At 40.2% G+C, this 22,740-nt stretch overlaps 1 protein-coding gene and 1 long non-coding RNA gene across 13 annotated transcripts in view; one reads left to right on the top strand and one right to left on the bottom strand.

The window, feature by feature from the left end:
* SEC31B (SEC31 homolog B, COPII coat complex component) overlaps positions 1-2,553 on the top strand; it is a 37,380-nt gene extending 34,827 nt beyond the window's left edge. For 8 of the 12 annotated variants that reach the window (XM_043987316.1, XM_043987318.1, XM_043987322.1 and 5 more), the window contains 4 exons: positions 41-187; positions 463-582; positions 954-1,025; positions 1,305-2,553. In XM_043987316.1, the coding sequence (XP_043843251.1) occupies positions 41-187; positions 463-582; positions 954-1,025; positions 1,305-1,490 (525 nt within the window). In that variant the 3' untranslated portion in view covers positions 1,491-2,553. The remainder of the gene's footprint in view (positions 1-40; positions 188-462; positions 583-953; positions 1,026-1,304) is intronic. The other 4 variants (XM_043987321.1, XM_043987328.1, XM_043987329.1 and 1 more) reach the window with 2 other exon arrangements.
* Positions 2,554-3,940: 1,387 nt separating this feature from the next.
* LOC122738038 overlaps positions 3,941-22,740 on the bottom strand; it is a 66,948-nt gene continuing 48,148 nt past the window's right edge. Inside the window, exons 3-5 of the long non-coding RNA XR_006354624.1 lie at positions 21,145-21,235; positions 14,242-14,344; positions 3,941-4,482 (exon numbers count right to left, since the gene is read on the bottom strand). This is a non-coding gene — a long non-coding RNA (uncharacterized LOC122738038). The remainder of the gene's footprint in view (positions 4,483-14,241; positions 14,345-21,144; positions 21,236-22,740) is intronic.

The following is a 22,740-nucleotide window of genomic DNA, read 5'->3' on the forward strand; positions in this document are numbered from 1 at the left end:
CTCTCGACTGGCCTTTGACTCTTTATCTGCCTTATTTTAGCTGCCTGAGAGGTTTACTCCACCAGCCCCCATCACTGCTCCTATGGGGAACCTGCCCCCTCATCCTCAAGAAACCCGCTCGCCTGGCCCTCCCATCTCTGGCATGGGTCAGGCTCCCCCAGGTGCTCCAGGAGAGCTCAGTCTGCAAGTAAGATGAATGAAGGGGTGGGGGGCTTCTTCCCCCAATGTCCCTCCACACAGAGACCTTGTGCTGTAACTTCCCTTTGGTGAACTATATGGTGGGAGAGCTAGTGCAGACCCTCAAAAGAGGGATTGAGGTGATACTTTTAGGACCACGGAGTCAGTCCTCAGGGGCTGCAAGAGAAAAACAGCTTGCTTGTTTATCCAGTCTGGTCTGTGTGTCTTGCTGTCCTGTCTGGATTGACCTGACCATCTGACTGGCCTGTCTGTCTCATGTATCAGCAGCTCCAGCAGCTGCCACCTGAGCAAGTGAAGAAAAAGGAGATGCCCCTGGAACATCAGCCCCTGAAGACCAGCTTTGAGGCCCTTCTACAGCGCTGTGCCCTGGCGGCCTCTGACCCTGTGCGTATGACCTTGAGTTGGGAGACCCTGCCCTCCACCCCTTCCCCAAAGGACAGCCCCAGGTTATCCTCACCCTCAGCAGCAGGGCCCTGCTCAGCCTCCCAGACTCCCTTTGTCCTCACTCTGTTGACTATGTCTGGATTTGTTGCTCTATAAGGGTTAATCTTTGAGGGTAAGAGAGGGAGGGTTGCTCACAGTGTGGGGCCTTCCCCCTTCGTCTGATCTTTGGGGAGGGGCTGGAGTGGGGCAATAGAGATGATGTCCAGCTCAGGCCCTTGGCCTGATGGAATATGTCAAGGTGGAGGAAAGTGATGTCCAGTACTGGCCCCAGGCCAGGCTCACACCCACAGATCTTTTCACCTTACTTTCAGAAAACAAAACGGAAGCTAGAGGAGGTAGCCCTAAGACTGGAATATCTGTATGAGAAACTGCAGGAGGGAATGGTGGGTACCTTTCTTTTCCCCCTTTTTAGCTGTATCCTCTAGCCACAGTGCCAGGGCCAGTTCTGTATGCATCTTTTCTTTAAAAATCTACTGACCTATGACTGATGTGGAAATGTGTTCATTGTAATTGTACGGATATAACATCAGATTGCTTTCTGTCTTGGGGAGGGGGAAGGGGAGGGAAAGAGGGAGAAAAATTTGGAATTAGAAATTTTATAAAAACAAATGTTGAAAAAATCCACTGACCCAGACATATTCTTGCCTTCTTTACCCTCATAGCTATCTCCCAATGTCCTGGCTGGGCTCCATGAGGTCTCCCGATATGTGGATGCTGGCAGCTATGAACAGGCCCTGGCAGTGCACACCCAGGTGGTGGGCAGCAGCAGCTTCAGTGAGGTGTCTGGCTTCATGCCTGCCCTGAAGACCATCCTCACCATTGCCCACAAGCTTCAAGGAGGACAGTGAGATGGGCCGTCTTGTCTTTCTTTCTCTTTGTCTCTCTCACCCACAGACTGAGAATGGGAGACTGACAAGGCACTGATAGGGATGGATGGATAGATGGCATATTTCCCACCCCCTGAGAATTAAGGCCTAGAAAGGACAGCAAAAATGGTCTCTTCCTTTCCCGTGACTCCACTGACTTCCAGTCCTGATCTGCTGCTGTCCACTCACCTTGGCTCCCGCTGAGCTCGGCCCCTTCCTCTAGCCTGTGTGGGAGCTGACTGGGTTTGGCTGTGTGTTGCAAAGGCAGATCTCCTCATCTCATCTTTTACCTTCCCCATTTGATTTGTCTCCTTTGGCCCATCCTGGGTTTCTTTACACTCCACAGTCTTCAAAGAAGTTAAAAGAGAAAGGATTCTGCCCCCCCCCCCCCCCCCGCCATTTCCACCAGCATTCTGGGCACCCACAGGGAGCATTCTTTTCTCCTTCCTTTTTTGTGGCCTGCTCTCACCTCTACTCCTCCTTAGGCCTGTGTACAGTTCCCTTGGAGTTGGACAAGATCTGCCTAGTGCTCAGTCCAGATCCCTGGTCAGGTGGGGTGAGGAGAGGGGGAAGTCACCAAACTATGGAGAAAAATGGAGAGTAGGACCTCCTCTGTCAAGTCTGCTCAGCAATTGGGCTGGCCCAGTTACCTTCTCCCTTGTCCTCCTGTGGGTTGGGTGGGTCGCATATGCGTGTGCCCAGGAATCCAAGAGCTCAGTCCACACTGCCTTCCTTCCCCACTCTGGGGGGATGGCTTGTGATGTAGTCATGGGTGATCATCAGAATGTATATCCTGTGGTCCCAAGTGGTTGTTAGATGTTTAAGCTGTGGTTACAGGTGCTCTGGGACAGGGGGAATGAGTGAGGGAAGAGAAGACTTCCCCTTGCTCTGTTCTCCATGGGTTAGTCTCCAGGAGAGTGGAGCAGGGATGGGGAGCTCCTGAGCTCCTCTGACTTCACCATGTGCCTCAGGCCCCCTTCTTTGGCTGCCTCTTACCCTTTGGATTCTGCTGTTTGATGCACTGAAATACTTGAGGATAAAATAAAGCTGCTTTGATTGTGTTTCCTCGGTTGTCAGGAGTGTGTGTGTGTCTGTGTGTGTCATTCCAGAGCCTCCCTACCAGTAGTGAACCCTTCCTGACTGCTCACCATAGGCCCCACATGGGCTTTACTGTCCATTGAACTTAGTGTTACTAAGGTTATAGGATGGACATGATAGTAAATGATGTTGCACATGGGACACAGTTGATGCTGTTGGAACAGGAGAGTCTCGAGTTGTCAGAGAAACCTTTCTTGAAGGGGCTAGACTCATTTGGGGGTAAAGAGACAAAATACATCTGTCCCTGAAAAGAAGAAAATTGAGGGCTACAAAGGCAAAGCCTTCCAAAGTTTCATGTGGGAGCCACTGCCACCAAGGAGAGACCCACATCAAGACCCTGACCCTGAATCTTTATCTCATTCAGTCAAGAAATGCATGGGCAACTCAGACCGGATTCCACTATTGAGATACTACTACTCAATACAAGGTTTTGTATCCTCTGACCTTTGAATTTGGACTCATTTTTTACTCTACCATAAGCAACCTCTTGGCTCTCTACACACCCTGGGGTTCCCTATGTTAATGCCAAACTTAGTATGGACACTAACTGGATTAGCATAGCACGCTGTGGCTCAGCATTCCCGAGCTCAAGAGATCCTTTCATCTCAGCCTCCCTGAGAGCTGCAATCACCGGTGTGTGCCATCACACCAATCTTAGTTGTATTTTAGAGGAGATTCTTTTTCAGATACAGGTTAAACAAAACGGTAAGTCAGGTTTCTTCCAACTAAAAAAGTGCTATGACTCTGTGTTTCCCATTAGAGCTGGCCAGGAGTAGTATGGGAAGCCCCAGAAAATCCTGAATTTGCCATCACTATTGATTTTCTTTTTTTTTTTATTGTTTTTTATTGATATTTTCTGTAGTTCATGCCACCATAGTTATCCCAAGTATCACTTCTCCTCCCCAAGAGCCATCCCATAGGACAAGTAGTATTTTTTTTAGAGAGGAAAGAGAAAACACAACTGATCAAAACATTGGAAGAGTCTGAAAGCATGTATAATGTGTAACATCTGCATAAAGGGGTAGGTTGGGTATTCTCATATCTCTTCATTTGAGTTCTGCTTGATCTTTATAATTTCATTTCACTCACTTTTGATTTTTTGTGTGTCGTTCTTTACGTTGTGGTTACTATGTATTATTTTTTTGGCTCTGCTTCAGTTCATGTGGATCTTTCCATTTTTCTCTGTATTCATCACACAAATTATTTCTTACAGCACAGTAATAATCATTACACTCATGTACCACAATTTGTTTAACTTCCCAATTTATGGGCATCTACTTTGTTCCCAATTCCTAGCTACTGCAAAAATTGCTGCTATAAATATTTTAGAGGATATAGGGACTTCTTATTGATGGCTTCTTTCGGGTATAAGCCCAGTGATCTCTGGTTCAAAGAGTTTGGACATTTTAGTCACTTTATTTGCATAATTCAAATTGCTTTTCAAAATGGTTGTACTACCACTCCCAAACTAAAGAGGAAATCCATTAAAGAAGAATCTTTCCATGAACAATAATACACCAAAATGTAATGAAGCTTGAGGAAGATTATCTGCATTTAGCAGATGAAAAATTATAATCCACAGCAGCAGAGGAAAATAGGTTATATGCAACCAAGTGAGAAGTGGGGAGAATACAATGAATTTGGAGCTAGGGATGAGGGGAGTTCCATCCTATAGAACAATTCTTCCTTCTCCAGATCTCGGTGAACTCCTTTCCTTTATTGACATGGGAGAGAAATTCCAAGACTTTAACCTAAAGCACCCAGAATTTCACACTTCTTAGCAGGGTTGGACTTCCTCACAATGTGAGTTGTACAGGTCTTCTGGTCAAAGATATCTACGCAGTTTTCCCTGTCGAATACAGTGGGAATTAGGTAGCTTTGGGAAAGAAAAAGCAAAAAAAGAAGCTGGTTAGAATCTTCTTTGAGCCATCTCTTCCATGAAGCCCTCCCCGATCACCCCATCTTATGGAGACTAGTTTGCTTTATTACCTTGTAATAGACTAGTAAAGGTGACCTCCACTGGATTCTTTGAACTTGGGGATTTGCTTTATAATATTTTCTAACATTTGTATTAAAAAATGTGTAACAATGGTCATCATCCAGTCTTATGTTAGGACAGAACATGACATGTAGTTACCAAAATCATGGTACTTGTCCTATGAATAAGGGTTAGGCTTACCCCAAGGAGGTTAGAGACAGAAAGAAAGGCACCATATTAAAAAAAAAAAAAAAAAACAACTTCACAGCAGCATTTTTTGTGGTAGAAGGAAGCTGGACATCAAGAGAGTGACTATTGATTGTGGCATGACTAAACAAACAGTGGTATACAAATGTAATGGCATCTTACTGCACCAAATGAAACAATGAGTATGATGACTTCAGAGAAGCATGTGTAATAGGGGGACTGTCCACTAAGCCCAGTCCTGATGAGTATGTATGGAATGCTACTGATGAAATCCAACAAATGGAAGAGGCTGGGGAACCTTCTTTCTGGCAGAGTCACAGTGATGTGTAAAGGAAATTCCTTGGAGAGATTTTGGAACATGTCTGACCACATGGTGAGGAGGAGCCTTTTGGAATAGATGGTACATTCAAAAGGCACTAGCTGACCAGGACCTCAAACCTTCTTTTTGTGTGACTCCTTCCTGACTGATGGGTGCTGTAACAGGAGAGGCTTTGGGCTCTCTCCCTCTGGGACCAACAAGTAGCCCTTGAATATGGGTCTTGGTTCTTTGTCTGGGCATTTTTTTCTTTCCTTTTACGTGAAGGAAATTGGAGGCTATGACCTTGTAAGTTCTGAAAGATCATAATAGTCAAGGTCCAGGTGCCAGGTCTTGTAGCCAGCCCAGCATTGATCTATTAGATTGTAAGCTCCTGGAGGGCATGCACTGCCTTGTCTTTTTTTTTTTGTATCCCTAAGGCATAGCACAGTACCTGGCACATAGTAGGCATGTAATAAATGTTTATTTATTGACTGATACCTAAGTAGCAAACTTTGGGACCCAGTACAGCAGAAGGTGAGAAAGGGAACAGGAACTTGGTGGGAACCATACTATGGTGGGGTTGGCTTTTTTTTTTTTAACCTAATAGTATTTTTTTTTCTGGGGCAATGAGGGTTAAGTGACTTACTCAGGGTCACACAAGTCCTCCTGAATCCAGGTCTGGTGCTTTATCCACTGCACCATCTGGCTGCCCCCTACCTAATAGTATTTTATCTTTTCCCAATTACATGTAAAGATAGTTTTCAACATTCATTTTTGTAAGATTTTGAGTTCCAAAATTCTTCTCCTTCCCTCCCTACCTTCTTTCCCTCCCTGCTCTTCAAGACAGCAAGCAATCTGAAATGTGTTATACAGTACAATCATATTAAACATATTTCCACATTAGTCACATTGGAACTGTACTATGTTGAAAGTGAAATCTGAGCCTACTGTCTCTAAAGGCCAAGCTATGGTATAAAGGAAAGTGTGCCCCTGAGATATGGAGGGAAAGTTTTGTATTTTTGCTCTTACTATGCCTTTGAAATAACTATCCCTTTGTCAAAGGTAATTGATGCTAAGTGATTAAGTAGACCTGGGATGCTAGACAGTCAAGAGTGAGGCTAACATCCCTGAAATGGGGGCTAGGGATGATGATATTAGGGAAATAACACTCTAAACCTTCAGGGATTCCCCTAGAATCTTGAAAGAAAGAAGTAGCTATCCTTGTTCAGAGAGAGTGAGGCCATAGAGTACACACTACATATAGGAAGACCAAAATATTTACAGTAGCCTTTTTTTGTGTGGTTAGAAACAAGCTGGAAACAAAATGAGTGACTATTGCTCAAGGAATGGCTGAACAAATTGTGATACATAGATGTAATAGAATATTATTGCACCATTAGAAACAATGAATATGAGGAATTCAGAAAAACATGAATTGATGCACAGTGAAGTGAGCAGAACCAGTAGAATGGTATAGACTAAAAGTCAGACCAATTCTGATTAATTGTAATAACCAATTTTGGCTCTGGAGAATAAATAATGAAATGTACTTCTCTCCTTGGGGGGATATAGTGGGGTGGAAATACAGATGCAGAATGTTCTATTCACTGTCAATAAGGTTAGTTGGTCTTGCTTAACTATTTTTGAATGTTTTTTTTCTTTCTTTTTCTTTTTTTTTTTTGAATGTTACAAGGAAGGGTTCAATATATGTATGTGTATAGTATGGTGGCAATTGGGATGTGTCTGTGATGTAAAAACAAAGGCATCAATAAAACCTTGTAAGAAGAGTAGTAAATTTGGGGTCCAGAATAGGCTAGTACATAGAGGTGGGTATCTCTAAGCCACATTGTCCAAACTAGACAATTGTTCCTCATATGAAATATTCCATACATTGTGCTCTTGGCCATTGTATTTGGCTGATGAGGTTGCACAGCTCCACCTCTTTTAAATCCAATTCATGAGCAAGTCAAGATCTCATCCTCATGATGTCATTGATCCTCTTGGAGAACAAAGGACGAACAACAACAATATGGTGTGCATAGAGAAGAATACTCTTCCTGCTCCTAGCTTTCTCTTCTTCTGTAGACTGTTGAGTGGGTGTTTCTTCTTGGTTTAATCACCAATCATCTTTGATTTAGCCCCACCCCCCACCTCCACATACCCAGAGTGATCAACAAAGGATTGTTTTGATATCCTGAGTGCAAGTCCTTCTAAACTAAGCCAGAACACAGGAACCAGTGCCCATACCACCAGTTCCATGGAAGGTGCACCAGTCTAACAGACCAGGAAGTTCTGATCATCCCTGTTATATTCGTGTTACCCTGCATCACAGTCATCATGGAAATGAAGATACCTCCACAGAGCCACCACCAGTACTGTAGCTGCGGACCTTAGGGAGAATGGGAATCTTCCCAGTGAATCTGAGAAGAATCACCCTGAAAGGGTGATGAAAGTTTGGAATTCACCTTCTATTTTGGGAACATGTGCCTGAGCTGCCTGTGTTTTAAGCCCCAGCATCACAGAGAGAGAGACAGAAACAGAAATAGAGACAGAAATAAAGAGAGGCAGAAACAGAGACACAGGGAGGTGGAGACAGAGAGACAGAGACAGAGAGTGTTGGATAGGATTCCGCTGAGGCTGACCATGATTCTGTTAGCTCTGCTGATTAGATCAGGTTTAGCAGAGATGACCCATCTCCCTTACAAAGAATTTCCTAACTCTAAATCTTATGAAAATGAGTGTTGAAAACTACCCTTACGTGTAAGTGGAAAAAATAAAATAAATGTTTGTTTATTGAAGAAAAAAAAAAAGAAAGAATTTCCTTCTGTGTTTCTGTGTGGGGAAAAAGTGGGGTTAGAGAAAGCAGGCAGTTGCTATTAGTTGCCCCTACTACTCCCGAGTTTTGGCCTTAGCTCTTTTTCATGAGCAGAAGGAGTTAAAGTGGGAAAGCTCTAGTTTCCAAGAAACTGGAGCTAGCCCTGCCTAGTCAGCATATACCCACAGCTGTCAACCATGCCCCTGAGCCTCCTATTTTTGCCCTTGCTAACTCTTATTCTCATTGTTATATAAATAAATTATTCATTGTTATAGCTTGTACATTTAATGTTATCCCAGCTGGTATGGATTTTAGGGAAAGAGCAGTCTGGATAAAAGTACTAAGATACATCCAGAACCTAGCATGAGGTATAGGATAGGACACAGCAATAATAGTTAATAATTGCTAACATCTATATAACACATAACTGTCAGATGTTATGCTATAAATGCTTTACAATTATTATCTCATTTGATTCTGTGAGGTAGGTGCCATTTTCCAGTTGAGGAAACTGAGGCAAACAGGTGAAGTGACTTGTCCAGGGTCACACAGCTAGTAAGTATGAGGTCATATTTGAACTCAGGAAGATGTCTTGCTGACTCCAGGCCCAGCACTCTATCCACTGTGACACCTAGCTGCTAAATACAAAAGTCTGGTGGCTACCTTTGAAGAAACACACATGCCATTGTTTGAGTTAAGAGCTGAGGTTTGCTGCCTTATTTTGAAATGAAGCACCACTTTTGAAAGAATGACCGACAAACTATGGTTATTCAGATTTGGGTATTTGTTAGACATTTTCTCAAAAATGAGCCAAGCAAACCTACCACTTCAAGGAAAATATTTGATGATATTTGTTGCCAATGATAAAATACACGCTTTCAAACAAAAAATAGAATTTTGAAAACCAGCCACTGTAGCTTGATGGCTTGTGAATACTTAGTCTTTTCTGATGAGATCGGTGGTAATATTAACCAATGTGGGTTTTTTTGATACTGTATAATGAAATCATAGAATGGAATGTAGCAGTGATTGGAAGACCTGGATTGGTTCAACTTAGTGAACCAATATTTTCCAAAGGACTGATACATAATACCAATACCAAATCATGCATGAGTAAAAGACCTATTCAAAGTACAAGATAGGTCACTGAGGGGGGGTCTCAGATTCCACATTGCAACTAACCTTTAAGCACTGGTTGAGTTTGGGTTTTGTGTCAAGGAAGAATATCCACAATTATTGGAGGTCACTAAAATACTCCTTCCTTTCCTAACTACAAATCTGTAGGAGACCAGATTTTCTTCATATACGTCAACCAAAACAATGTATCTCAACAGATTCAATGTAGAAGCTGATAGGACATCTAGCTATTTTCTACTAAGCTAGATAATAAAAAGACTTGCAAAAATATGTAAAATAATGCTGTCCTCATTAATTTTTTTGTTTTGAAAACTAATTATTTTTATTATGTTACGTTTTTATATTTTCACATATACTCTATATGTTAACCTATAATTGATTTATCATTGTTTCTAAAATCTTTTAAATTTTTATCCATTTTTATTTCTAATATGGTAAATATTAATGGATATAACCCACATGAACAAATGTTCTTGGGGGTCCTCAATAATTTTTATCCCGAGATAAAAAAATTTTTAAATCACTGCTGGATCCTCTTCTTATTTTTAACTCTCCCAGAATTATTATCAATTTCTCCAAAGGAAACCAATCTGTGAAAAACTTATGTGCAGGAGACTGGGGTTAAGCACATCTACCTCCAATCCTCTTTATAATTCACATTAGAGGTCAAACTTTTTTCTTATTACATATAATATTCCTTATTATGTCTTTCCAATCCCATCCAGCAAGGTTTTAAGTTCCTTGAGGGAGAGCAAGGATTTTCCATTTTTGTCTTTGTATCTCCAATTACTAGTATATTAAAAAGTACTTAATAAATACCGGTTGATTGATTCATCTGTGAGATTTAAAATTGGATACTGAGCATTAACCTCCCCTTTTAACTGTTTCCCTTATTTTATCTCCCAGATCAGTAAGTAAAGAAGCCTCTGGTCTCTAGTTAGAGCTTTTATTGTTTGGAAATTACAAGGTGATGTTGATTAGAGGGATAGGAAAGTAGAAATACAAACAAATAGTCTTAAGTCTAAGCTTAGTCTATATTCCATATAAAACTCACCAAAAACCCAAGGCCACCTTTGGGGAGGAGAGTCACGTCAGGCACGGGCTGCTAATGGCGAGCCGGGCCACGTCCAACTCCAGTCAGCGTCTCTCTATGTGTCGCACCAGTCCTCGGACCAGGAGAGCAGGAAAGAGATCTCACTTCCGTTCTCTCCTTGCCTTTTAAGCTCACACCCCGGAAGTGGAGTGCTTAGCAGCCGGGCTGGCCTGCATAGCCCATGCACGGCCGTTGGTCTCCTCCCCGAAAGGGTGGTCCTTCAAAAACTGGCGTACTTTTTACCACACATCTTATACATGAAGAATTTAGATATTGAAAAGTTACTTATCCAAGAATATTTAGCTTTATATGTTGTGATTGTGATGCCTTTTATCTCTTTGGAGCCTGAGGGTCCCCAAGGGCTGCAAGGGAAACAGTGCATGGAACATCAAAAGTAAGACTAGGGGGCAGCTAGGTGGCACAGTGGATAAAGCACCAGCCCTGAATTCAGGAGGACCTGAGTTCAAATCTGATCTCAGACATTTGACACTTACTAGCTGTGTGATTCTGGGCAAGTCATTCAACCCTCATTGCCCCACCAAAAAAAAAAAAAAGTAGGACTAGTGAAGCATAATTCTGAGACAAAGATGCCACTATGCAAGATACTGAGAGATTTTGCATGTGATCACACAATTCAGCTCTTCCCCTTTGTTTGGTCACAAATTTCACCATGGGAAGAGACTATTCTCTACTATGCTTTCCATGCTACTGATGGGGTAGGTAGCCATTACTGAGGGTTTACTGTTACCATTGGTTACCAGCTGTGACTATAGACTGAGACAGATGCAGTAACAGATGAGCTTGAACAGATCTTGGAGAGCTATGGTGACAATGGCAGAGACCTTGAGTAGAGATGGGGGCCAAAGAACCGGGGATGCAAGATTGACTAGTAACCAGAGGCAAAAGCAGAGCATGACTGAACCAAATTGGAACTTTTGAAAATATCAATAGGAGGTAAGAATAGGGTCACTTTCTCTCATTCCAACATTTGTCCCCACATAGAAAGCCCCACATCACAGTCTCTCTTTAATCTGCCATGACCTTTAGGTGCTAGAAGAATTTGGAACTTCTCCCCTGACCCTCCTTCCACTTGCTAAAAGTGGTAAGTGACCAGAAGCACTCAGCTGAGCACTCCACTCTGCTCTAGTAGCTCTAGACACAAGTTATTAATTTTATTACACAAGATAATGCATGTGGCTACAGCACAGATTACCTATATAATAATCAATATAGAGAATTGCTCATAAGAAGGGGAGACCCAGAAATCAAGGATGGTTGCTTGAAAGTAGAGATAGAAGCAGCTACATGACACAGTGGATAAAGCACTGGCCCTGGATTCAGAATGACCTGAGTTCAAATCTGACCTCAAACACTTGACACTCACTAGCTGTGTGACCCTGGGTAAGTCACTTACCCCTCATCACCTATTTTCATAAGATTGTAGCACATTTTATGTTGTACTTTCTAGATCTATTCCAAGCCAACCCCTCGGAGTTTGTTGGTGAGAGGAAGATTTGTCTAAGAGTTGTTGTTTTAAATGTATTAAATGCCTGGTATTTAGACAACAGTCTGAGCACCTTCAGGTGAGCAGTGAGCAATATTGCAGGGTAAGTATTTCTCTCCCTAGGAAACCACAAAGCTTTTTTGAGCTTAGCCAGTTATGGGTTTTAAGCAGAAAGCCATCTTGTGTGAACTGAATCCCTTCTGACAGAACCACTTAGATGGTAGTAGGCAGCCTTAGGATAGCATTGCCTTATGACAGCCACTGTCTTCACATTTGTACTTGTATTAACAGTGCTTAACACAATGAATGGCACATAGGAGGTGCATAATAAATGATTATTGAATGATTATTTCTGGTTAGCCACGTAATTGGTTAAGGGACAGCCTGGTTTTCTGTAATTGTAGAAAGCAGGGCAACAATCCAGGTAGAGGAGCTATCATTACTGTAGCCAAGGGATGCCCATCAAAGTATATCTATCCCATGCCAACTGTCACATATATCAATGATCTAAAGATTTACCACTATAGCAAAAAAAGGTATTGAAAATGAAGCACTCGGGGCAGCTAGGTGGCGCAGTGGATAGAGCACCGGCTCTGGAGTTAGGAGGACCTGAGTTCAAATCTGGCCTCAGACACTTAACACTTACTAGCTGTGTGACCTTGGGCAAGTCACTTAACCCCAATTGCCTCACCAAAAAGAAAAAAAAAAAAGAAAATGAAGCACTCTTTTATTTCCTCAACCAAGGAAATATTCCTACCTTTTCTATCTCTGCCTAATCCCCTAAGGTGTTTCCGTTTACAATTGTAGAAACATACAGGAAAACCTCCTTTTTTAGTTTTTCTAGAAATATTAATAATAATAAATATTATTTCTTGGCTCTTAAAACACCTTCTAAAATTCTTGGGAAAGCCCCTTGGAAAGGTGGATGATAAGGCAAAAGCAAAAAAAACCCTTTTCTTATTCATGAATTAAAGGGTAGTATCCAAGCTTTTTCTACAAAAAAATTACTCTTGTTTAAATCATTGACTCCTTACAAATATAGAGCTGATGGGAGCCATGATATCCTTCTCCATTAAACAGGGAGATTTATATCACAGGGAAGAGTCCTTTTGTTTATTCCTGTAGGGAGGGGAATAGTCAGGAAAGAATGAGATTATTGCTCAACTATTCTGGAATATTAACCTAAACTCTATATTGCATACTATGATCTTTTCCTTTTTTCTAATTCTGCCCTGAAATTGTTTTGGGGGAGAAAAGTCATGTCTGAGGGGAGAGGGGATACTACATATATCTTGATCTTTCTCCAAGCGAGAAATGGTTTGGATATTAGTTTCATGGTAAATTGAGTCAAATCATTTGTGGCAGAGTTGTATCTCTAATTGCAGATTACAGTATGATTATTAATATTTTTCTTTGATGTTACCTAAAATGCCATAATCTTTTTTTTTTTTTTTTTGCGGGCCAATGAGGGTTAAGTGACTTGCCCAGGGTCACACAGTTAGTAAGTGTCAAGTGTCTGAGGCCAGATTTGAACTCAGGTCCTCCTGAAACCAGGGCTGGTGCTTTATCCACTGCACCACCTAGCTGTCCCCTACTCCATAATCTTTTGCAATGCTTTTTAGATCCCCTCTGGAAGTTTCATTTATTTCCATGTAAATCCCTAGATGTTCATAGTAGACATTTGGCTTGAGAAGTCTTAGGAGGTTTTCTATCAGACACTGGATACATGCTCCAGGAAGACAAGGAGATCTCTCTATGGTTATGAGGCCAACATATTGTTTGCTTTAGTATCCCTTCAGGGAGTAGTCATCATCCACCATTACTTGATTCTTCCTCAGTTCTTACTGGATACTTTGTCACCTCACGACACCTATGTGTTATGGGACCCTAGGTACCTCAGGAGTTTTCTGGGGGTAAATCAAAGAACCTTCTCCTTAAGAAACTAAACCAAAGGACACACATACCTAAAGAGATAAATGACACTGGATCAGGACTGAGTTAGCTTTAGGACCACCACCCTTCGTTCCAGTCTCCCCCACCCCTTGGGGAGATAAGATTAGGTGTGGATGCCACCTTTGGGGCATGAGGGGCAGCTCCAGATCTCTCAAGCCATCTCTCTCCCCCTCATGACACAAAGGCAGCAGCCTTTACATGTAATTGGGGAAAAATAAAATATTATTAAAAAGAAAAGAAAATACCAGGAAGATAAATAAGAAACATGTCAGATACCAGGAGGAATTCAGCCTAGGATTCCATATTTACTACCATTAATCATCACAGTGGCTGGTATACACATGGCTATTTAAGGGAGGTAGCATGGTATGATGAAAATAGCTTTATACTTAGAATCAGAAGTCCTGAGTTCTAGTTCTGTCTCTTATCTTTGTTAGCTGTGACCTCAGGCAAGCCGATTGACTTCTCTGAAACTCAGAGTTAAAGTGTGATATAAATGTGACCTATAATTAGGTCATAGGAAAATTATCAATGAAAGAAGATTCATTGAACTCAGGACTTCTTTGATTATTTTGCCATAAAACCAGAGGGAAGATTATCAATAACTAAAATCATTCTGTTCAGAGTAGCTCTGGGGGCCTGGGACTTACATGAGGCAGCAAGTCATATGTTGCTTGAAACACAAACAGTCTTGACAATCTTTAGTCCTCCACCTCCTTCCTTGAGCATATAAATGGTTGTCCATGAAGCAGCCTAAAAGCAAATGTTGAACAGCTTTCAATGAAAAGATGGAGAAGCATTACCTTAACACAAAGTGATCAGTTACTCAGTCACTTACCAAAATGAATTTTGCTTTCTCTAAATGGCACTTTGGTCACATCTATGGTAAGAAACAGACTGAAGTATCAAACTAAAGCAAGAAAATGGACAATCTGTTTGTTGCTGTATATGGTATATGCCAAGCTTACTGTTTTAATCGTGTAAACAAAGTCATGATTAGTAGGAATTCTGGCATCTGAGGCAAGGGAGGATGGAATGGGAAAGAAATGGGAGCAAGACTATAAGACCAGCCATGGAAAGAAAGCATGGTGGGGCCCTGCTGAAGGTGGGAAGGAATTAGGGACCTAAAAGATCTTGGGATCTTATCTTATGGGGTTTTTAAAGTTTATAATTTTAAATCTTTAAAATTTTGAGTTCCAAATTTCTCCCCTTCCTGTAGTCTCTCCCCCATTCATTGAGAAGGCATACAATATACCCATTCTACATGTGAAATCATGCAAAACATATTTCTATATTAGCCATGTTGCAAAAAACAAAACAAGGACAAGAATTTTTTAAATTAAAAAACAATATGCTTCAATTGGCATTAAGAGTTAATCAGGGGGGGAGGGAGGGGAGGGAGGGAGAAAAATCTGAAATTGTAAAGCTTGTATAAACAAAAGTTGAGAACTATCTTTACATGTAACGGAAAAAATAAAATACCTTATACATTAAAAAAAAAAAAGAGTTAATCAGTTTGCATGACCCTGGGCAAGTCACTTAACCCCCATTGCCCCCCCCCAAAAAAAAAGCATTAATCAGTTTGGGTGCAGCTAGGTGGCGCAGTGGATAGAGCACCAGCCCTGGATTCAGGAGGACCTGAGTTCAAATCCAGCCTCAGACACTTAATGCTTACTAGCTGTGTGACCCTTGGCAAGTCACTTAACCCCAATTGCCCCACCAAAAAAAAAAAAAAGACTGCTAAGAGTTAATCAGTTCTCTGGAGTTAGATATCATTTTTCATTATGAGTCATTTAGAACTGTCTTGGATCATTGTCAGAGTAAATAAGTCTTTCACAGTTGATGATTATTACAATATTGCTGTTATGTATAAAATGTTTCCCTGGTTCTGCTCACTTCACTTTGTAACAGTTCATAGAAGTCTTCCAAGGTTTTTCTTGAGATAAATTATTATTTTCTATTATATTAATAACCCATTATTAATTATGATCCAGACTTTTTATATCCTCATTCAGGGACCAGTCCCTATAGGTCAGTCAGTCAATCTCTGAAAGGTATAGCTGATAGAGGAGATTGCCCTAATCCTTAGGGAACATGCTCCTCAATCTTGGGCAGGACCCCACTCAACTGGAAGACCCTACTTCTGTTGGGACTGCAAATAAAATTTAGTTTATGTGAATTATTGCTCTGAGGGAATAAACCCATGCCCTTGTGCCCCTCCTTTAGAATTTAGAGTGATCCAACTCACGAAGGAGAAATCTTACCAGATTTGGGTCAACTGGGTGGAGATGGACTTCCCTGTCCACATTGCTGGAGGTAGCTGAGTCTCATGATCAAGCAATGTTCTTAGCAGGAAATTCTGAAAACTCCTACTGCACCCCCTCATTAATTGTTCACCAATAAGGGTTGATTTTCACCTTTTGGGGAGACCCCCCCTTTTCCAAAGGTATTTAAAGCATTTATTGTCTCCATGGTTTTGTCTTTGGTTACCAACAGAAACCACTGACTGTCAATTTATTGATTATTAGCTAGCCTAATTAATAAATTGATTATTGATTACCCAGAAACTCTAGTCTCTCAAATTTTTTACTCATCACATTCTGAATCCAAACTCCCATCATTGTCACAGGACAACTTGTTTCCTTTATAGAGATGGACAATAAATGTGATGGAAAATGGAAAATGCTGGAAATGTGATGGACAATAAATGTGATGTAAAAGCAAAATATATCAATAATTTCTTTTTTTTTTTTTTGCAGTGCAATGGAGGTTAAGTGACTTGTCCAGGTTCACACAGCTAGTAAGTGTCAAGTGTCTGAGGCAGGATTTAAACTCAGGTCCTCCTGAATCCAGGGCCAGTGCTTTATCCACTGGGCCACCTAGCTGCCCTCAATAATTTCCAAATAACAATCCTTCTAGCCACAAAACTACCAAAACAAAACAAGTATAAGGAATGGTTTCTAGAACAGTTTCAAAAGCTTCAGCATTCAAACTCTATTGCAGAGAGTGTAACTCCACTGGGCTGGCCACATTGTTCAAATACCAATTGTACGTTTGCGTAAAAGACTATTTTATGGAGAACTTACACAAGGCAGGTGCTCACATAGAGGTCAGAAGAAGCAATAAAGGACACTCTTAAGGTGTCTTTGAAGAACTTTGTAATCAGTTGCATGACATGGAAAACACTGGCAAAGCACTGCCCAGGATGGCGTGCCTATATCAAAGAAGTTGTGCTCTACAAGCAAACCAGAATTGCAATATCTCAAAAGAAACACGAGATGCACAAATTTAGAGACATCTCCACTCCAAATGTTCAAGTGATCTATCTGTGCCTGACTTGTGCTAGAATCTTCCAAGCTCATATTGGTCTGATCAGCCACAGTTGGACATACTATACCTTGACTCCAACATAATGATGTTATTTTTGTCCTCTTCAATTATGAAGGGCAACAACCAACCAACATTCATTTCCAAATCTATCCTCCCCTACTCCCTCCCCTGAGATCTATCCTTGCTAACAATGAGTAAAAAAAATCAGCAAAATTAAACAATACATCAAAGGAATCTGACACTATATGCAACACTTCCATAATCCCCCTAACTCTGCAAAGAACAGAGGGATACACATTTTCTCATCTCTTTTCTGGGGCCAAGCTTGGTCATTATAATTATACAACATTCAGAATTTAAAATTTTGTTTTTGTTGTTCTTTCCATTTATATTGTTATAGTTATCATGCATATTGTTTTCTGGTTATTCTTTGTATCAATTCATAGGAACTTAAGATTTAGAGTTAGAAAGAACTTTAGAAGCCATCTAGTCCAGCTTCCTCATTTTACAAATGAGAGAAGTGAGGCACAGAGAGTGATTTCTCCAAGGTCACACAGATGATAAGTAGCAGAACTGGTTTTTGAACCAATGTGCTTTGATTCAAAATCCATCTCTGCTTTCCACTGCATCACCCTGCCTCCTAGAAATTTTTCCACACATATACAAATTCTTCACATTCATTGTTTCTTACAGTAATATTACCCTACCTACACTCAATCTCACATTTTGTATAGTCATTCCCCAATCAATGGGCATCTACTTTGTTTTCAATTCTTTACTACTATAAGAAATGCTGTTATGCTATGAATACTGGGGAGGTGTATAGGATTTCATTCCTCCCTCTTACCTCTTCAGTATATATTCCTCGTAGTGGAATCACTGGGTCAAAGGGTATGACATGTTATTTGCTTTTCTAGCAAAACTCCAAATTGTTTTCCAGGATGATTGGATTAATTCACAGCTTCATCAACAGGATATTAGTGTGCCTATCTTTCCAAAATCCCTCCAACATTGGCGATTTCCAAATTTTATTGTCTTAGCTAATTTTCTGGGAATAAGGTAAAACTTCAGTGTTATTTTGATTTGTATCTTTCCTATTGCTAGTAATTTTAAGCAATCTTTCATATTGTTGTTAATAGTTTGCAATTCTTTTTTGAGAACAGTTGATATTCATTGACTATCCATTGGGAAATGGATATATTCATGTTATATTTTATATGAATACATTTGTTTTTATATTATATTATATTTATTAATATACTATATATTTATATTAAATCTCTCTATGCATTGGATATCAGAGCCTTATCAGATATATTTGATGCTATTTTGTTGTTAACATGGAGGGAATAGTTTTTGCAGGAGATGTGCCCTTTATCGACTTGCTAAAAAACTATGGCAAACAATGCTTTATATTGATGATGGTTTCTACACTTTAGATGTTTCTCCTCTCCTGGTCAATTCACTTCCGAAGTCATAGATAATAAGGCAAATGGGACATAGATGTTAATGCAGAATCATGAAGTCTTTCCAGAAAACCTGGAAAGACTTACATGAATGATGCATAGTGAAATGAATAAGGAGAATGTTGTACACAGTAACAGTATGACTTAGCTATTCTTGGCAAAACTATGATCTAAGTCAAAGGACTAATGATGAAGTATAATATACACCTCCAGAAAAAGAACTGATATTGATTGAACATTGACTGAAGCATGTTATTTTTCACTTTCTTTCATTTTTTTCTTTTATTCAAGTCTTCTTGTACAAAATGACTACTATGGAAGTGTTTTACATAATTGAACATATATAACCTATATCCATGTCAGGGGGGGAAGAGAGGAGAGATGGAGGGATACAATTTGGAACTCAAAACTTTAAATAAAAATGTAATTTTTTTAAAAATGTGCTGCTAATTTTTTTTAATGTCCTGCTAGAACAGAAGAGTGGAAGAAAATAAGATTAAGAGTATTCGGAATAGAAGAAATTAAGGTCAAATAGAAGAAAGCATTGCCCATGTTTAAAAAACAAAACTGGTTTGGGAAATAGGACAATGCCCTAGACAGTCTGGCTGCTTTTATATTTGATGCCAGTAACTCAATTATCCAGTACCACCAGCTGAAAGAAAAAAAGGCACCCCTCTAAATTTTGGTACCTAGCGTAAAGCCCCATTTGTCCAGTCCTGGTAATGGTTCTGGGAACTGGAGGTCTAGAAAATAATACTCCCCATAGTAGCCATGGGGTAGATCCCTGAACTATTATTCAGTGACTTGATATTAAAAACAGTAGAACAAAAGGAAAGGCCCAGAAAATATGCAGAACAGCAGTTCTGTCGTCAAAGTCCTACCAATGAGCTGGAGCTCAGGAAGGCCCTAAAATAGGAGCCTGGTGGAAGTTCCCCCAGTGTCCATAGTCTGTTGTAATAATGTCCTACCAGGCCATCTCATCTCCCTTCTTTTTCCTTCCAGTATTCCCTTCAAATGACTACCAAACTAGTATTCTTAGGGACAGATCTGGTCACGTTTCTCCTTTGCTCAAATTCTTTTTGTTTTGTTCAGTCCTTTCAGACTCAAATGACCCCATTTGAGATTTTCTTGCAGAGATACTGGTGTGGTTTGCCATTTCCTTCTCCTGCTTATTTTATGATGAGGAAACTGAGGCAAACAGGGAGACGTGACTTGCCCAGGGTCACACAGCTAGTAAGTGTCTGAGGCCAGACTTGAACTCAGGAAGATGAGTCTTCCTGACTCCAGGCCCAGCACTCTGTGCACTATGGTGCCACCTAGCTGCCCCAAATCCCTTTAGTGTTTCCCTAATGCTTGCCAAGTAAGATCCAGGCTTCTTAGCTTGTCATTCAAGGTCCTCTATAGCCTGGTGTCAATCTATCTTCTAGCTTACTTCATGTTGCTCTATTCTCTAGACAAATTAAAATAATCCGTCACCAACATACACGAGCATGTGACCTGAACTTTCCTACCTCCAAGTCTTTGTTCATATAGTTTTCTGTGCCTGATATGCCCTCCCCTACCTATCATCACCTCTTGAATTCCTACCTAACCTTTAAAATACAACTTAAATGACATCTGCTCCATGAAGCCTTTCCTGATCTCTACCTCCTTCAGACCTCTCACAGCATTTTGTTTACATTTGTCATGCATTTATCGTAGGCTATTCTATATTATAATTATGTGTATATGTGTCATGTACTCCTATTAAAATAACTTACATTGATATAACTCTTTAAGGTTTACGGAGCTATTAGACTCTGCTGCACGAGTGTTTCACCTATTGTTTAGATCCTCAAAAGAATCTGGCAAAATAATGTTTTTGTTCCATACTTGATTTCATCGATATAGGGAACTCCAGGTGGTGAAATGCCTTCCACTAATGCAGATCAACAACTCCTCTGTAATTTCTAGTCCTACATAGTTGCCCAGGCCACGGAGAGGCTATGACATTTGACCATCGAAACACAACTAGTATGTAGTAGAGTCACCACTCAAACCCAAGGCTTTCTGGCTCCAAGGCTGGCCTACTAGCCATGACCACATCATCACCTCTCCTGCACACACACAAAAAGACTTGACAAATGTTTGAAGAATTGTTATATTTTGAACCCTAGTAGAGCTGTAACAAGTATGGGAAGCCAAGATTTTATTTTTGGAAACAACATTCAGGAAAGTAGTTTTTCTACCCCCCCCTCCAGGATAGGTCCACCTGCCCATTCCCAAACCCCCACCTCTATGATAGCATCCCCAGGGCCCTGTGACTGGCACACTCCACTCTGACTCTTGACTGTCCACCTGGCCCTTGATACACCACCTGGCCTAGGGACCTATACAGAAGGGACTCTTAGGATTAATGTAGGATCAACCGAGTACCAGGCCTGGAGTCAGGAAGATCCAAGTTTAAATCTGGCCTCAGACACTTAGTAGCTGTGTGACCCTGGCCAAGTCACTTCATCCTGTTTGCTTCAGTTCCTCATCTGTAATATGAGCTGGAGAAAGAAATGGCAGATCACTCCAGTATCCTTGCCAAGAAAACTCTAAATGAGGTCATGAAGAACCAGACACAACTGAAATGACTGAACAACAAAAATAGACATTTCCCTTAATAGGAATATTAGTTGAAAGTTTTGATAGTGGATTGTACATATTCAACCTAAGCATACCTAGCCAGATATGATGATACCCTGGGCATAGAATTCAATTTATTATGCTTACCTTTTTCAGTGGATGGGAAGTCCACTTGAAAACAACTTGTATCTCCAAGATCAACTGTGAGGAGGAAGATAAGCAGGATCACTGGAGGAACCTTCAAAATAAGCCAGAGTCAGAATCATCAAAGTCCATTGAAAAGGCATTTGGGGATAGTTATCATGGATATATAGAATGAAAATTGATTATTTACAAAGAAAACAAAAGAAAAAGATCCTTTTTTGTTGTAGGGTCTTTCTTTAAAAATAAATTTTCATTGAATATTAAAATTGTTTTTACATGTAATTGGGGAAAATAAAATATGATTAAATAATTTTTATTGATGTCTTTTTTTTACATTACCAAAATTTCTCCCAGCATTCCTTTTCACTTCCAGAGAGTCATCCCATACAGTAATATTTTTAAAGAAAAATAAGGGGCAGCTAGGTGGTGCAGTGGATAGAGCATCGGCCCTGAAGTCAAGAGGACCTGAGTTCAAATGCAGCCTCAGACACTTAGCACTTACTAGCTATGTGACCCTGGGCAAGTCACTTAACCCCAATTGCCTCACCAAAAAAAAAAAAAGAAAGAAAAGAAAAGAAAGAAAAAGAAAAAGAAAAAAGAAAAATCGATCAACATACCCAAAAAGTCTAAAAATATGTGCAATATACCTCTGCAAAGGGGTGGGTTGGAATTGTCTTCAGATATCTCCTCTTTGGAACCATGCTTGTTCTTTGTCATTTTGCAATACTCATGTTTGATTTTTTTTGGTAACTGATTTTTTTCTCTTTATATTGTTGTAGTCACTTTACATATTGTTATTGTTTACTTCTGTCTGCTTACTTTATTCTGCATCACTTTCTATTGATCTTTCCATTCTTCTCTTTATTCATCACATTCATAATTTAAAAAAAATTTAATTCAATTTTTGGGGTTATATTTTAAGTTCCAAACTGTCTCCCTCCTTTCCTCCACACTCCACCTTAGAGAAAACCACCATGTGTGTATGTGTGTGTGTGTGTGTATATATATACACACACATACATATATATATACATATATATATTTTTGTGTGTGTGTGTGAGGCAATTGAGGTTAAGTGACTTGTCTAGGGTCACACAGCTAGTAATTGTTAAGTGTCTGAGGTCAGATTTGAACTCAGGGCCTCCTGAATCTAGGGCCAGTACTCTATCCACTGCGCCACCTAGCTGCCCTGACACATACACACACACACACACACACACACACACGCGCACATATATACACGCACATATATAGTATTTCACATACATGTGTGTATATATACACATATATATATTTATACATATATGTATGTGAAATCATACTATGTATCTTCTATTTATCAGTTCTTTCTCTGGAGTGGATAGCATCTTCCTTCATGGGTCCTTTGTAGCTGATTTGAGTATAATACTCAGAATAACTTGGTCATTCACAGGTGTTCTTCAAACAATATTGCTGTTACTATGTACAATATTTTCTTGGTTCACATTTATCACTTTTATAGCACAGAAGTATTCCATTATCTTAATCAATTAAGAAATCAACATTGATTAAGCACCTACTATGTGCCGGGTGCTGTGCTAAGCACTTCATGTAACCCAA

The sequence above is a fragment of the Dromiciops gliroides genome, chromosome 2 (assembly GCF_019393635.1).
Source record: "Dromiciops gliroides isolate mDroGli1 chromosome 2, mDroGli1.pri, whole genome shotgun sequence".
In the NCBI taxonomy this organism is placed as follows: Eukaryota; Metazoa; Chordata; class Mammalia; order Microbiotheria; family Microbiotheriidae; genus Dromiciops; species Dromiciops gliroides.